Genomic DNA, 15,051 nt, shown 5'->3' on the forward strand with positions numbered 1-15,051 from the left:
TAAGTAAAGGAAGTTACCAGTAAAAAACTATTTAACAGTGTAGGACTTAAAGCGGATGGAAATCAAAAAATGGAAAGAAGAAGTGAAAGTACAACAAGCAGGAGAGAACTGTAAAAGTTTGATGAATTACTACAGAAATGAGGGCCTCCTTTCCTTTCTCCACCTGCTTTTTATCATCCACAGGATATTATGACATGCTGGCAGTGCAAATTTCTATCCAGTGGAGACAAATGCCACTCACTGTAAGTGTCAGAATCCTAACAGAAAGCAAACAGGCAGTAACACAAACCAGATGACCCATCTATACATCAGTGCCTAATGGGAATCTGTTTTAGGAAAACTGAGCTAATAACAGCTGCAAATCTCAAAAAAGAAATAACCAGAATAGTTACTATCATTATGATAACAAAAATACTTCACATACTTCGACATTTGCTACCAAAGTCAGCCCTGTGACTGATGGTTGTGAGGTAATCGCTGATTTAAATGGACATGAGTATCCCATTTTATCAGGTATGTCCTGTTTTTTGTGTGTAAACATGCCAAACATCATATCTCAGTGTATATATTGTCATACTATTACAGTCACATCACTAAGAGCAAAAAAAAATTGGAGAAATCCACTATGTAATATGAATGTATCGGATATAGTGTTTATAAAAAGGGAAAATCCTCAAGAAAGATATTTAATCCAGGAAGACCATGTGAAAAAAGTGTATTTCAGTTTCATTTTTTTTATATAGCACCAAATCATAACGACAGCTGCCTCACAGTACTTTACATTTTATATGAGAGAGAAAACCCCAGTAACCTGATGATTCCCCTATGAGCAGCTCTTGGTAACAGTGGAAAGGAAAAACTCACTTTCAACAAGAGAGGAGTCAGACTCAAGAAACAGCAGCGATCTTCTGCTACTTTTTTGGGAGTGTGGAGGATGAGAAAAGAAAAAAAGTATAAACTATAGAGAGAGAAGACGAAATTTAATAAAATGATCTAGTGGAATAACAATGCACAGGGAGTATAAAGGGGATAAGTGAGGCTGATCTGGGAGCTGGTTCCACAGGACAGGAGCCTGAAAGCTGAAGGCTCTGCCTCCTATTCTACTTCTAGAAACTGTAGGAACCACAAGTCAGGAGTCTGAGAGTGAAGGGCTCTGTTGTTTGACCTATGGTGATTTGGGTGATTCTGGGGGTGGAGGTGTCCTCACAGCATCATTTACCACCGTCCTGTCCTTGTCTATGCTTGTGTATTCACCCTTGGTTAAATGTTTGGTTTCTGGGTTTCATCGTGGTGCATTTTGTTGGCCTTTTAGGGCTGTGGATATTATACAGCTCACAGGTGTAACTTCACAAATCTGCATATGCACACATATACACAGAAACAAAATCACCTGCAGATGCAAGACACGTGTTAATACTTTTCTGAGGCCCCCCCCCCCATCAAAACGAAAAGGAAAAAAAACAGAGTGAAGTGCTGTGTTGGAGTGGTAATCAGAGGTTGTTAGGATAAGATGGGGCCTGATTATTTAATACCTTATATTTGACGAGAAAGATTTAGTTTAATTCTGGATTTAACTTGGAGCCAATGAAGAGAAGCCTGCATGGGAGAAATATGTTGTCTCTTTGTAGTGCCTGTCAGTATTCTTGCTGTACTCTTGTTATTCAGTTGCCATAACAAATTAAATTTTTGTGTGATTTGAGATTAGCCCAAAGATAATGTGAGGGTTGCATTAGCAAAGTAGTGGTGGATTATAATCATGTATTTTACATAATCTAAACAGTGATAATAAAAAAAAATACAACTCTGCATGTGCCTTTCTGTTAATTCTAGCATGGAGATTTGTCATCCAAGGAACAACATCACCATGTGTCCACTGTGTGACAGAGTATGCAGCTACTGGAAACTTAGCACTGCCTGTGGGACTGCCCGGGCAAGTCATCTGTTTGACAATCCTGCCACAGTTTTCTTCTCTATATTCATGGCTCTCTGGGGTGAGTGAAGATACAGAAGCTCATTCAAAAAAACAAAAGTAGAGTATGTGTGTCCACTTTATAACGTGCTGTTAAAAAGTATACACCTCTCCCTGATTGCTTTTTCTTTTGCTGTTTTGTCACACTTATTTTTTAAAGCATCAAACAAATGGCAAAAAAGGCAACCAGAGTAAATATAAAATGCACTAATTAAATGATGATTTCATTTATTAAAGAGAAAAGGCTACCCAAATCTACCTGTGCATATTTGAGAAAGTAACGACGTCAGCCTTCCCAGAGTTAGTCTGGAGTCCATTAGCTTATTGTACTCAGATTTGATTATTGATAGCCCTTCTTCTGTTTGTTGATCACTTTTCTGGGAGATGTTTTATAGAAAAAATTGAATTGTCTCATGCAGGTGGAACAGTTTTTATTGACTAGCACTGTCACCTCACAGCAAAAAGTTTTCCAGATTTTCAGGGACTCTGGTTTCCTCCCACAGTCAAAAGACACGCATGTGAAGGGAATTAGTCATTCCAGGATTGGCTGTAAAGCACGAGTGGTTGTCGATTTCTCTATTTGAGGCCTTATTTACCCAGCCCACTTGTTGCTATACCTGCGTCTGCTGTGCTTACCACCAATTTTTCTTGTTCTGTGTAATTTCCAGATTTTATATTTGAAACATGCACATTTTGATGTCTGGTTGCTTCTGCATATTTTCTTACCTCTCTTTTAAAGCTGCCATGTTCATGGAGCATTGGAAAAGGAGGCAGATGAGACTCAACTATGAATGGGACCTTACAGGGTTTGAGGATGAGGAAGTGAGTAATAATAAAACTGCTTTTCTGTGTGAAAGGATAAAAAGCAGAGACCCAAGGCCCACATAATAAATAAAAGGTCTGCTATATATACAATACTATAAAGAGAACCCAGGTCGCCAAACTAGAAATGTTGTCTTTTGTGACAGATATTCATATTCTATTCATATTTTCATGTTCATAATAATATTTAAGGAAATCAGACTTTTCCATTTAAGAACATTTTTGTGTTTATTTTTATTTTTGTTGTCCATTCATGTTCACTCACATTGAGCATGAATAGACTTTACTATTCACTGTGATTATAAAAAAAAACAGTACCCCCTCTCAATTTACTGTCATACAGACTGAAAACATATTGACCCATTTTTCACTTTACTTAAATGTTGTTTCTCTGAATTTGTTTTTCACAGGAAGCTCTCAAGGTTTGGTGAAATTCATATTATTTTATTACTATTATCTTGTCTCTTTACTTTTCATAACCTTTCTGCTGCTGCTGCGACCTGCACAGTTTATATATATTCTTAATACCATGTACAGTCCAAAAATGATTTATTGAAAAAAAATTATATTTATAAAATTATGACCATTGACTAACATTTTGTTTACTGGACAAAGTCCACACATGATTTGACTGATTGGTTCATAACTGTGAAATCCTGATTTCATGATTGTGCTTGTTTGAGTGCTTTCTGACACAAATCTTTAAACAATAAATGAAGAGATGGATCCCAGAATGCTTGTTTTATATCAGTATCCCTTTGGCAACTTCATTGCTTTTTTTCTCTAACTGTTAAGCTGAATGGATCCTGGGATGGATGAAAGAAAATCATATCAGAAAATGTTAATTTTATCACCTTATACAGACACCCTAAAAAGATAGTTCTGTCCAGTTTAACAGCAAACAAACTACCATCTCAAACAATGAGTAAGATCATCACACTTGGAAACAGGCAAAAAAGTATGTAGCCAGCTTTTAAATGTGTCTCGTATTTAGGTTAGTTTGATAGTTATAACATGTTTAATCACAATTATTAGTAATTGTGAGACCCTCCACTCCCAGGTTCCATTAGACACAGCTTATAAATGTTAAGTCTGTACATTATGATAATGTTTCTTCTTTAAACTGCACTGTGGTCATTTCCTTTCAGCTCACATCTTTCCTCTTCTATTCACTTTTACTCTAACTGTGATTTTTCACTTCACTGTCTTACGGATGTCAGTTATTTGACTTACTGAAAAGTAAGAAAACATATTTTTAGTGTTAAAAAATTTTCAATTAAATGATGATTGTGGCTGGACTCCACAGTTGTTTTCTCCCAACCTCTGGTGTTTGTTTTCTCTGAAGCTGTTGGAGAAAACAGCCAAAACATTATTTTTCAGAAAAGACTTCTTGTATTCCAAGCCTGTAGAGTGACTTAGTATCTTAAAGAATAACTGTCCCTACATTAGCATCATCTTTCTTATAGGTGGTTGGAGAAAACAACCACCAGAGGTTGGGAGGACAATCAGATTGATTTTTATGCACCTGTGACAATAGGACCCAAAACACCTGAATTCAAAGATTAAGGGAAAAGATACTTTTTTGAAATTATATTGATGTTATACTTTTTTGATACTGTTTTTGGTTAGACTTGTCTCTTCAACATCTATTTTAGTTTGGTTAGTATGAATCACTGCCACTGTTTATCATTTTTTGTGTGTGTCATCATAGGATCACCCCAGGGCTGAGTACGAATTCAAAGTAATGCAAAAGTCTCTTAAGAAACGTCAGAAGTCCCAGGACAAGGTAAACACACTCTATGCTGTCCATGAAAATCTTTTATTATTAAAGCTGCGTGTATCATAAGGTTATTGAGTATTCTAGTTGTATTTTACTTTAAAACTGTTTTGCCGAGCGCTTTAGTTTGTGCATAAAAAGGGTGTCTTATGTCAATATACCTACATTTGCTTTTGCAAATGCTATTAAACATCTTGCAAGAGCTGACACTTTGTCATGTATTTGTATGTTCGCATTGTGTAATCTAATACTTTTTTGTGCCACTGTTTATTGCACAGCCCACCGGAAAACATTTTATCACCAACAATCTTTTCAAAACAAAAGTAGTTATATTTGCTTTGTGCACAGAACTAAGACTGCACATTTACAACATATTTAGCACCAATATTTATGAGTGTGCATACCTTCTATTCTGTTTGCCTTGCCTAACAATCACACACACTAAGATGGGTGCATTGGGGGCAACTCAGGGTTCAATATCTTGCCTAAGGAGAGTTCAACATGCAGACTGGAGTAAGCCAGGGATTTGCCACTCTGCTATCTGAGTCACAGCTGCCTCTAGCTAATGTAATAGTATCTTACTATATAACAGAGCACTTTACTCTTAGACTGTGGCCTTACTTGTATTCCTAAAGTATAATAAGAGGCTTGAGCTAACAGCTCTCTAATAGTCCAAGGATTTGTTTGCCATTCATGTGAAATCGCTCTGAATCAGTTTCCTTGATCTTTCATTTAGTTTTTTAGTTTTGCTCTCAGAGAATCAACAGCTCTAAAAGTGAAAGTTAGTTTCTGATTATATTTTTGTTTGACATGTTTTGGTTCATATCAGACTCAAGAAGCAGACTAGCACAGACACTTTATAATGTTTATTGAAACACAACAGGATGCGTACTGCCCAGAGTTCTGTCAATGAGCTTAAGGAACTCTCGACAGGGGAGCGACGGTGGGCTCTATTTGTTAGAGTCTGCAACAGTCTTTCTTGAGAGAAATCCTCTGAAAATTCAGGGGCTACTCGGTTGCCTAGAGGGCTCCCAGAATGGCAAAGAGGAGGTACATGGAGAGGAGATAAGTGCTTCCCTTACAGGTGACTGAGCTATCGTCACCTGTAAGGAGCTTGTGGCTTGGAGGTAACAGATTTCTGGGAATCATTTGATCTTGGCATTAAGTGGTGTCCCTTTAACGGAGGCCTCCTGCTGGCCTGGCCTGTCAGTGATTAAAGTCAGCATTCTTGTTTCAGGCCTGTTGATATTGTTGAGCTGGCTAGTGCATTCCTTGTACCAGGCTGTTGATTTTCTTTTTTTTGGAACTTTCTCTTTGTCTATTTTGCTTTCTTAATATGTTGTGTTGATTTTAATACATTTAAAAGTATGACTGTGGTGACATTACATGTCATGTTTGACCTGAGTTAATTTTTTTTTTACTGTTTTATTATTTACTTGTTTCAGATAGAAAAGCTTACATTTCAGGACCGTCTGCCTGCCTACATGACTAACATCGTCATGATGTTGTTAATGGTAGGAAAAATCTTATTCTCTGCATATACTGTACATCACTGATGTTATGTTTAAAAGCTGAAAAACCCTTTTACTCCTTCAGATTGGTGTTACATTTGCCATTGTGTTTGGTGTGATCCTCTACCGCATCTCCACCAAAGCTGCTCTTCATATGAGTTCCAGTCCGATCACAAGGAACCATGTGCAGCTGACAGTTAAAACCACTGCAGCCATCATCAACCTTGTGGTCATCCTTATACTGGATGAGGTATATGGAGCTGTGGCACGATGGCTTACTGTATTAGGTAAGTTTTGTATAAAACAGGCTAATGCTGTTAACTAAACTTAGCACAAATACAGTAAGGACATTTGTGTCTGGTCAATTATTTCTTTGTCTTCACAATAATTCTTATACCATTGGAAAGCCTTTTTATATGACACGTAAACATAAATGTTTATTACTATGTTCATACCAGTGTATGAATATCAGTTGGGTCTGGTCTATTCAGAGTAAAACAAAAACACAAGCTATTCAGCTAGAATGGCAAAAGAATAGTAGTTAGTTGATGTATCTCCAGTTCTGTGATTATGTGTGTAGCCCTCCAATGGGCTTCCCTATTAGTTATCTCTTATGCATGGTAAATGGACTGATTGTTATATAGCACTTTTCTGCTCTCCTGGAGCACTCTGAGCGGTTTATGCAGCATGCCTCATTCACCCATTACACCCATACAAGAACTTTTTTTCTAATGATCACACACATTCATACTCTGATGGATGCATCAGAGAGCAACTTGGAGTTAGTATCTTGCCCAAGGATATGCGGACTGGAGAAGCTAGGGATCAAACCACCAACCTACTGATTAGTAGATGACCTGCTCTACCAAAACACAGTATTCTCATTAATAATGTCATGAATGGCCAAATAAGAAAAATAAGGCATTTGAAACGCAGCAGCCTCTATGCCTTTGTCACCTCAGAGGGAAGGAGAGAAAGCATGAGTCAAATCTCAGCTATCAATGCCCTCCTCATCTGAAAGGTTTTCCACGTCACTGCTAAGGCAACAAATCACTTATGTGCAACCTTAAAAAGCAGCTGCGAACTGGTAATTTACCATATCCAGTAATCAGTTATGTAGAATCCCAAACACATGCAAGCACAGAGCTAAAATGAAATGGTAGAAACCCTCATCTAAATGCTAATGTTATGGCTAAACTGTGAATCACCAGGTATGTCCCAGTTCACGTAGACCGCGAAGGCTGGGTCATCCGAAGGATGTGCCTTTGAATTGGGACATAGCTAGCATCATGTTTTTGCAAAACATGAAACAATAAGTACTGGTAATGACCACTCTAAAGGTTTAGTTAAAGGAACATCTGGGTTTAAAGTGTAGCTAGAATCTAGACTGATTTGCAGCTGCTGTTTTGTGGTAGTGGATGGTTGGGGCGGGTGCTGCCTTACCGTTTTGAGATGTGGGGCTTAGGGGGCTTGTGGTGACAGGTGACTCGGTATAGGCCTGGGACCGCACATGATTGGGTGCTTCCTTAACAGGAGTGGTCTACACCCCCTTAGTCACTCATCTCCATGGTTTGGCCCATGCAACTGTCAGACAGGTGTTAAAATAAATGGACTGAGACAACGTGGGAAACTACTTTGTGGTCATATGAATCCAAATTTGAAATTGTTCTTGAAAAATGCTGCAACCTCCTGACTTAAGAGGATAGAAAGCATGTGACTTTTTTTTTTTATCAGCACTCCATTCAAAAGCATGGCTTTGTAATAGAAGAGTCTGGGAACTGGGCTGCCTGCAGCCCAGACCTTTCAACAAATAAAAACATTTCAGTATCATGAAATCAGGAATATAAAAAAAAAGACCCAGGACTGTTTAAAGCCTGATCTTGTTGATCAGACAAGAATGAAACAACATTCCTCTCCCAAAGGACCAGCAACAGATCTCCTCCCACATGTTTAGAAATGAAAGATATTTTTAAAAGAAGAGGGGATGCCACATAGTGGTGAACATGGCCCCATCTCATCTGTTTTGAGACATGTTGTTGTTTTATTTTGTTCCAGTGTTTAGAAGTAACTGTCAAAAAGAAAAAGAAAATAATAATAATAATATTTTTTCTGTTCCCTTATAGAGGCTCCTAAAACTGACAAGAGTTTTGAGGAGAGACTCATCTTCAAGACCTTCATTCTCAAGTTTGTTAATGCATTTTCCCCAATCATCTACATTGCTTTCTTCAGGGGAAGGTTAGTAATCTCATAATTTATTGTTTTTGTTTAGTGGTTTTTCTTTTTTTTCTTTTTATTTTACCAGTTACTGTTTATGCACAAAGTTTAATATTTGATACTTCACACTTTAAACAGTTTTCCATTCATTTTCATTTTAGACTTGTAGGCAGGCCAGGCAGCTACCTATATGTGTTTGACTCTTACAGAATGGAAGAGGTAAGCCTTGTGTTTTTACAAATTAACCTCAAACAAAAGCTTTCATAATAATTTCAGACTGGACTTGGAGTATAATTGTTCTGAAGATAATTTAAACAAAATAAATACATTTTATTTTACTGCACTTTCTCCCAGTTTTCATACTAAACACATTTTTAAGTCACATTCTAGAAGTATAATGACGTTTTTATTGAACTGCTTGTTCTTTCTGTTTTCTGGTAAAGAGATTGTTGCCTTAAGCTAAACGACTTCACCAGAGTCAAAATCAGAATCCGACTTTATTAATACCAGGGGACAATATAATATTACATATAATGCATATTATTAGATTAGTATTTCAGTCTTGCCTCAAAGAAAATCACAATTGTTGATTCTGAATTGGTTAAACGATTGAATGCGTATGCATGATTGATCTGTGTGTGTGTGTGTGTGTGTGTGTGTGTGCGCCCCAACTTTCACCAAAGCTTTGGTTCTGTAGCTTTTCACTTAGTCCTCACCCCGACACATTTCTGGTCCTCAGTCACACAGTTACATGCAGATTTGAGGTTTAAAAGGTGGAATAATTCCTAATAATGCACTCCTGCACATCATGTGAACTATCCAGAGAAGCACTAACACAATCTTAAAGACCACATTCAGCCTGCTTCACTTTCTAACTGGAGATTCACCTTTATATCACAAGCATATTAGTTATCATCAGTCATTTTCCTCTCACTTTTTCTGAATTACAATGCTATTTCCAGAGAAAAATGCAAGTGTAAAATCTGCACCTACACACTACTCATTTCCTCATCAGATCTGCTTAGTTTTGACCAAGTCACTTAGAAAATGAAGTTGGTGCAACATTATTAATAAATTGGCATTCCAGTATTTATCACACACTCTAATGGATACACTGGGGCAAATTCTCCAAAGATATTTCAACTCATGGACTCGGGAGGACTACAGGGAGGCAGGGATCAAACCAACCTTCCTGTGATTACATGACCCAAGGTAGAGCAAGTCATTCTGCTCTGCACACTGTTGTGTTATAATGAAAATATTTACATTTCTCCTAGTGTGCCATTCTCTGAAGGTCTAAAGAAATGTTGCTGCCATACCAGTGTGAGATGTTGCTGGTCAGGACACTCTCTAAAGTGCCTTTGTAGAAAGTGGTGATGGCAAGAGTGCAAGTGCTGTTGTGTCGTCTTGACAAGAGAGGTCGTGTTTGCATACTGTATCAGGTCATCTTTTTGCCCAGATATCCACGCAATCAGTAAAAAAATTGCAGTTGTTGCTGTCTTTGCAACAAGAACGGAGAATCCTGTCCTTTTGCTTTAGGTGTACTTTTAAAAATTCCTTCTTTTCTGTGGTGGACTTTAGTGTGGGATTGTTTTACAGTGTGCTCATGGAGGCTGTCTGATGGAGCTGTGTATCCAGCTGAGTATCACCATGTTGGGAAAGCAACTTATCCAGAACAACCTTTTTGAGATTGGAATACCGTAAGTAGGACCACTTCATATTGGTTTGTTGCTCTTGCACATCACATTGTTGTAGTGTAATTGCATGAGATCTTCTTTCTATAATCACTCCTCGATATTCAGGAAGTACTTAAAAAAATACTTATCTGAATTCCATTCTCTTGAATTCTGTGCACACTCCTACATATTGACATTTAGTAATAATAACTTTTGTTATGCATATCAAACACTGTTATGTTGTGAGGAGATAATGTAACTTTTTTCTGTTCGAATGTAATCACTGGCATCATAATTCAGCTAGAAAAAGCAGAAGCCACAATGCCAATTTGAGTAAACCGTATAACACCCAAGGCTGAGGTTAGCATTGACAGCCTGTGGCAACACAAAAAACACACTCCTTTTGACTGTAGCTGTAGAGAAGGATCATCAAACCATCAAACAACTCATCTGTAGTCCAAGTTATTACTTATACATGAAATGATTGAACACAACTTATTACTTCCAAATGTACAGCACCGACATGCCATTGATCTGTGTCCATTATTGTTTATATATGCGTGCGTCTATATGCATTTGTGTATTCATATGTGCACATGTCTTTCAGCAAACTGAAGAAACTGATTCGATACATTCGGTCAAAGCAAGGAGCTTTTCAGGAAGAAGAGAGACAGAAGAAGTTGACGAGATATGAAACAGACCATTTTCTGGAGCCATTTGGTGGATTAACTCCTGAATATATGGAAATGAGTCAGTACTACACACTAAATATCCTTCACCACTTTGATTCTTAAATACTAGATATGAACAAAGCAAAACACAAGTCTGTTTTCTTGTGTGCAAAGATAATTTTCTATAAACACTGATGGCCGCGTGTCATTCAAAAGTCTAAATCACGACTAAAGGATCAGTTGTGAGATTATACTGATTCTTATTGTGGTTTCAAGGTTTTGAGGATTTCCATGTTAATCTATATTCTAATTCAATGCAGTTTTGTTTATGTACAGATAGTAGACAAAAAAAATAAATTGTGTCTATAATATGTTTTCAGTACATTTATACATACATTTATTTGCACAGGTAAAGGGATATGTTGGTACTGATTTTTTGCTTTGCTCCTTTGTCCAGTCATCCAGTTTGGTTTTGTTACATTGTTTGTGGCATCCTTCCCGCTGGCTCCACTCTTTGCTCTGCTCAACAACATCATTGAAATACGACTTGATGCCAAGAAATTTGTGACGGAGCTGCGAAGACCAGTGGCAGCAAGAGCTAAAGACATCGGTGGGTTCTATTTAAAACACTGTGGCATGTTTAAAAATGCATGTTATTCAGGAAGGATCACAATAACAAGAGAAAATAATATTTGTTTAATTATAAGAAGAGAAATCTTATACCTGAAAAACATTAGCTGACACATATTCTCATTGTACAGGAATATGGTACAACATACTGAGAGGGGTAGCAAAAGTTGCTGTCATCATTAACGTAAGTAATGTCTGCTGGTTTTATTCTTTTGACATGCTGCATGCACGATCATGTTTGTGTTAAAACTAATGTAAAAAAATTTGTCTAAGTTCATATCCATAAACAAATTGTATACATAACAAAACAGGAAAAAGGACCCACACATATTCCTCAAATATGGTGAGTAATAAACTTGATATATATTGTGAAACAATTACATAAAAAAGCTCCTTCGGTCGCTTCCTATAACCTGACATCACCTTAACTGTACCCATACTTATGTAGTTTACCCAGGGCCTGAACATACTTCCTTTAATAATAATAATAATAATAATAATAATAATAATAATAATACATGCAAAGAGAACTCACCTTTACATTAGCTAAATATCACATAATACCAACTAAGCAATTCAAATAAAAAGGCTTGCAGCTCATTTTCTAAGTAACAATTAGCTGCAAAGCAAGATAGCCCAGATGCTAACTCTGCAAAGATAAGAAAAGTGACCATTATCCTCCAGCCTGCAAAAAACAAACTACACAACAAAGAATGTATTTATTATTAGAACCACAACTCTTACTATGCTGCCAGCAAACGTACCATGAAACGCGTTTCCTTCCATGGACGGATTATGCAAACATTCACACACAGGACACTTGATTAGTTTACTAGTAAGAGGTTGGACCAGGGGTGGGCAACTCCAGGCCTCGAGGGCCGGTGTCCTGCAGGTTTTAAATAACACCCTGGGTCAACACACCTGAATCACATGATTAGTTTGTTACCAGGCCTCTGGAGAACTTCAGGACATGTTGAGGAGGTAATTTAGCAATTTAAATCAGCAGTGTTGGATCAAGGACACATCTAAAATCTGCAGGACACCAGCCCTTGAGACCTAGAGTTGCCCACCCCTGGGTTAGACACTCTTTTGACTTCAGCTGTCTTAATCCTTCATGGTATAAATTCAACAAGTTGCTGGAAAAATTCCTTAGAGATTGTGGTCCATGATGACATGATGGCATCACACTTAGTGCTTTCCTGTCTTTGTTTCCACTCACCCCAACTGCTCATGACAGATCAAGACCACTCTCTGGGCCTTTTCTGCCAGTCTCCTCTTGAGCTTCTCTCTCTCTAATATAGTAGCAGCTTTGTGATATAAACGTCCTGAGATAGCAAAGTGAATTGAAATTAAATTGAGGTGTTGAACCCCAGGTTGCCCACTTCAGTGTGTGTGTGTGTGTGTGTGTGTGTGTGTGTGTGTGTGAGAGAGAGAGAGAGAGAGAGAGCTGGTGAATGTGGGATTGATTGACTACTTTTAGTGCTCAGTTGAGTAGGAAAGTGATATCTAAGTACCAGTGCTGCAGAGTTGTTTGCTGATTGCTGAGGTGCACAGTGAATAACAGTTGCCAACACTCATCTGATTTAGTAGCTGCAGAGATCCAAACCTCCTCTGACATTAACATCTGCACACAAACTATGTGCTGGGACCTTAATGGCATTGGTTTCAGTGGTCATCTCCTGTAGGTGTAATATGTAGGTGGACCCGGACTATATCAACCTCACACACTGCCATGAGCTCCTTATGTATGCAGATATGTTTTAATGAGTTAATAGTTGCAGATTCAAAATGTTTCTGTGCTCATCTTTTGCACCAAGACCAACAGAACAAAGAAATATGATGATGGGATATAGAGATGTTGATATTGATGCTCAAATTTGGTCATAGTAAAAAAAAAATTTAGAAAAGAAATGAAAAATTAAATGAAAATTTTTGCTTTAGAGTTTTAGAAATTGTGACACCTGGAATTGGTGTAAAATTAATTTACCAAAGTTTGCATGTGTTTTTCATTCATGAAAAATTATTTTATCTGCCTAGTTATGAAGTTACAGTATGAGGGCTTAAAAACTATTTTAAAAAATTGACTTAAAAGCCAACCATTTTACCGTATGAGGGCTTGTAACTCAGTTTTCATCGTATGAATGTAAAAATTTGGTTTCAATAGATAAGTTTTATTATTTTATTATTATTTCAAAACAATCACTTAGTTCTGGGAGGATCAGGTAAGAAATGTTCTCAGATTTGATTGATTTTATGAACTATACACATTAAACTAATATTCACTCACATGCTGGCTATATGGTGCTTATATTATCTTATCTCTTTTGTAGATTGTGTTTTTTATTCTTCTTTTTGGCCTGTCTTTCTGCATTTCCAGCTTAATGGAGTTTTCGCCCTATCAAAAGATAAAGCTATGTTTTGCTCGATGCCAAGTGCATACTCAAAAGGAAACATTACTTTTATCTTTTTAAATAAAGAAATAAAGCAGTATGGCTGGTATTGCAGCTACAACATTCCAGTTGGTTGTATACTTAAACCTGTGTGTAGTTACAGTTCACATAGTTCATATTTGTTTCCATTTGCCACACTTCTTTTTCTCTCTCTAATGTCCAAACCTATGTCCCTGCTCCAGGCATTCGTTATCTCCTTCACGTCAGACTTCATCCCTCGGATGGTTTACCAGTACATGTACAGTCCTGATGGCTCCATGCATGGATTTGTCAACCATACACTGTCTTATTTTAATGTCAGCCACTTCCAGGATGGCAAAGAACCCATGGATCCATCACACCCTGTTGTAATATGCAGGTAGGAAATTATTCTCAGGTTACAACTGTCATAACATTTCAATAAATGTAAAAGCTTTTGAAATAGGTATTTCTAAAAGTTTAGTTATTATTATGCTTCTTTAAAAACCTATTTGTGAGTTAAAAGAAAATCAGTGATTTTAGATGATTTTTAAATCATTTGTGAATCAGTGTCTCCAGCATTCAGGTTATTAATTGAGTCATTGTTGACAATGACTTCAAAATAAAATGCAAATGAGTACAGTGCTTTACAATGAAGGAAGCTATTTTGGTCTTTATTTATTTCAATAAATAAACTCTTAAGCCCAGAGATGTGCCATTCTGTAATCCTTGCACAAGCTTTTCAATCCATTGCAATTACTCCTCTTGTCTGCATGCTGAAGCATCCCCAGACAAGGTACTGAGCCTCAATGCATCCAATGTGAGTGTATGTGAATGTTAGATAAGGCACTTAGTGTTAGAGAAAATCATCATCAAATAAGCTTTTAGTAAAACGCACTTTAATTGCTAAACTAGACTGGAAAAGTGCTACATAACAAGTCCATTTACCATATTACTAAAACGAAAAAGAATCTGGTGACAAAGCTGTTGGCACAGAAAGAGGAAAGAAAAGCAAGGAAACACTAAGGACTGACGCTTAACAGAGACCAAGGATACAAAGCTGGCACTGGAAGTGTAAACCATAGAAACATGCAACCAAAACTATATATAAAGACAGCAAGCGGAATTCAAATACCAACATGTTAAGTTTGAGATAAGTTTGTGTGTCCAGCAGAAGTTACCATGGTGATTTAGCAAGTTAAAAAAGACACTTTCATGACACAGAAAAGCAATAAGTATATAAGAAATAATATAGCTGGTATAGAACTGTGCTGACAATGCTAACGCTAATGGACTTGGCAAAAAAAAAATGTTGGATTATTCTTTCTTTCTCTTGCTTTAAGTCCTCTAGCTTAATTGCTGTGTACAGACAG

At 37.2% G+C, this 15,051-nt stretch overlaps 1 protein-coding gene across 1 annotated transcript in view; it reads left to right on the forward strand.

The window, feature by feature from the left end:
- LOC102798383 (anoctamin-1-like) overlaps window positions 1-15,051 on the forward strand; it is a 38,551-nt gene that overhangs the window by 17,719 nt on the left and 5,781 nt on the right. The window contains exons 11-22 of the mRNA XM_087843368.1: window positions 1,831-1,991; window positions 2,709-2,791; window positions 4,503-4,577; window positions 6,014-6,082; window positions 6,165-6,366; window positions 8,203-8,314; window positions 8,455-8,512; window positions 9,893-9,993; window positions 10,577-10,719; window positions 11,098-11,250; window positions 11,402-11,454; window positions 13,903-14,078. Of these exons, the coding sequence (XP_087699494.1) occupies window positions 1,831-1,991; window positions 2,709-2,791; window positions 4,503-4,577; window positions 6,014-6,082; window positions 6,165-6,366; window positions 8,203-8,314; window positions 8,455-8,512; window positions 9,893-9,993; window positions 10,577-10,719; window positions 11,098-11,250; window positions 11,402-11,454; window positions 13,903-14,078 (1,386 nt within the window). The remainder of the gene's footprint in view (window positions 1-1,830; window positions 1,992-2,708; window positions 2,792-4,502; window positions 4,578-6,013; window positions 6,083-6,164; window positions 6,367-8,202; window positions 8,315-8,454; window positions 8,513-9,892; window positions 9,994-10,576; window positions 10,720-11,097; window positions 11,251-11,401; window positions 11,455-13,902; window positions 14,079-15,051) is intronic.

The sequence above is a fragment of the Neolamprologus brichardi genome, chromosome 7 (assembly GCF_056152115.1).
Source record: "Neolamprologus brichardi isolate AB-2024 chromosome 7, ASM5615211v1, whole genome shotgun sequence".
NCBI lineage: Eukaryota > Metazoa > Chordata > Actinopteri > Cichliformes > Cichlidae > Neolamprologus > Neolamprologus brichardi.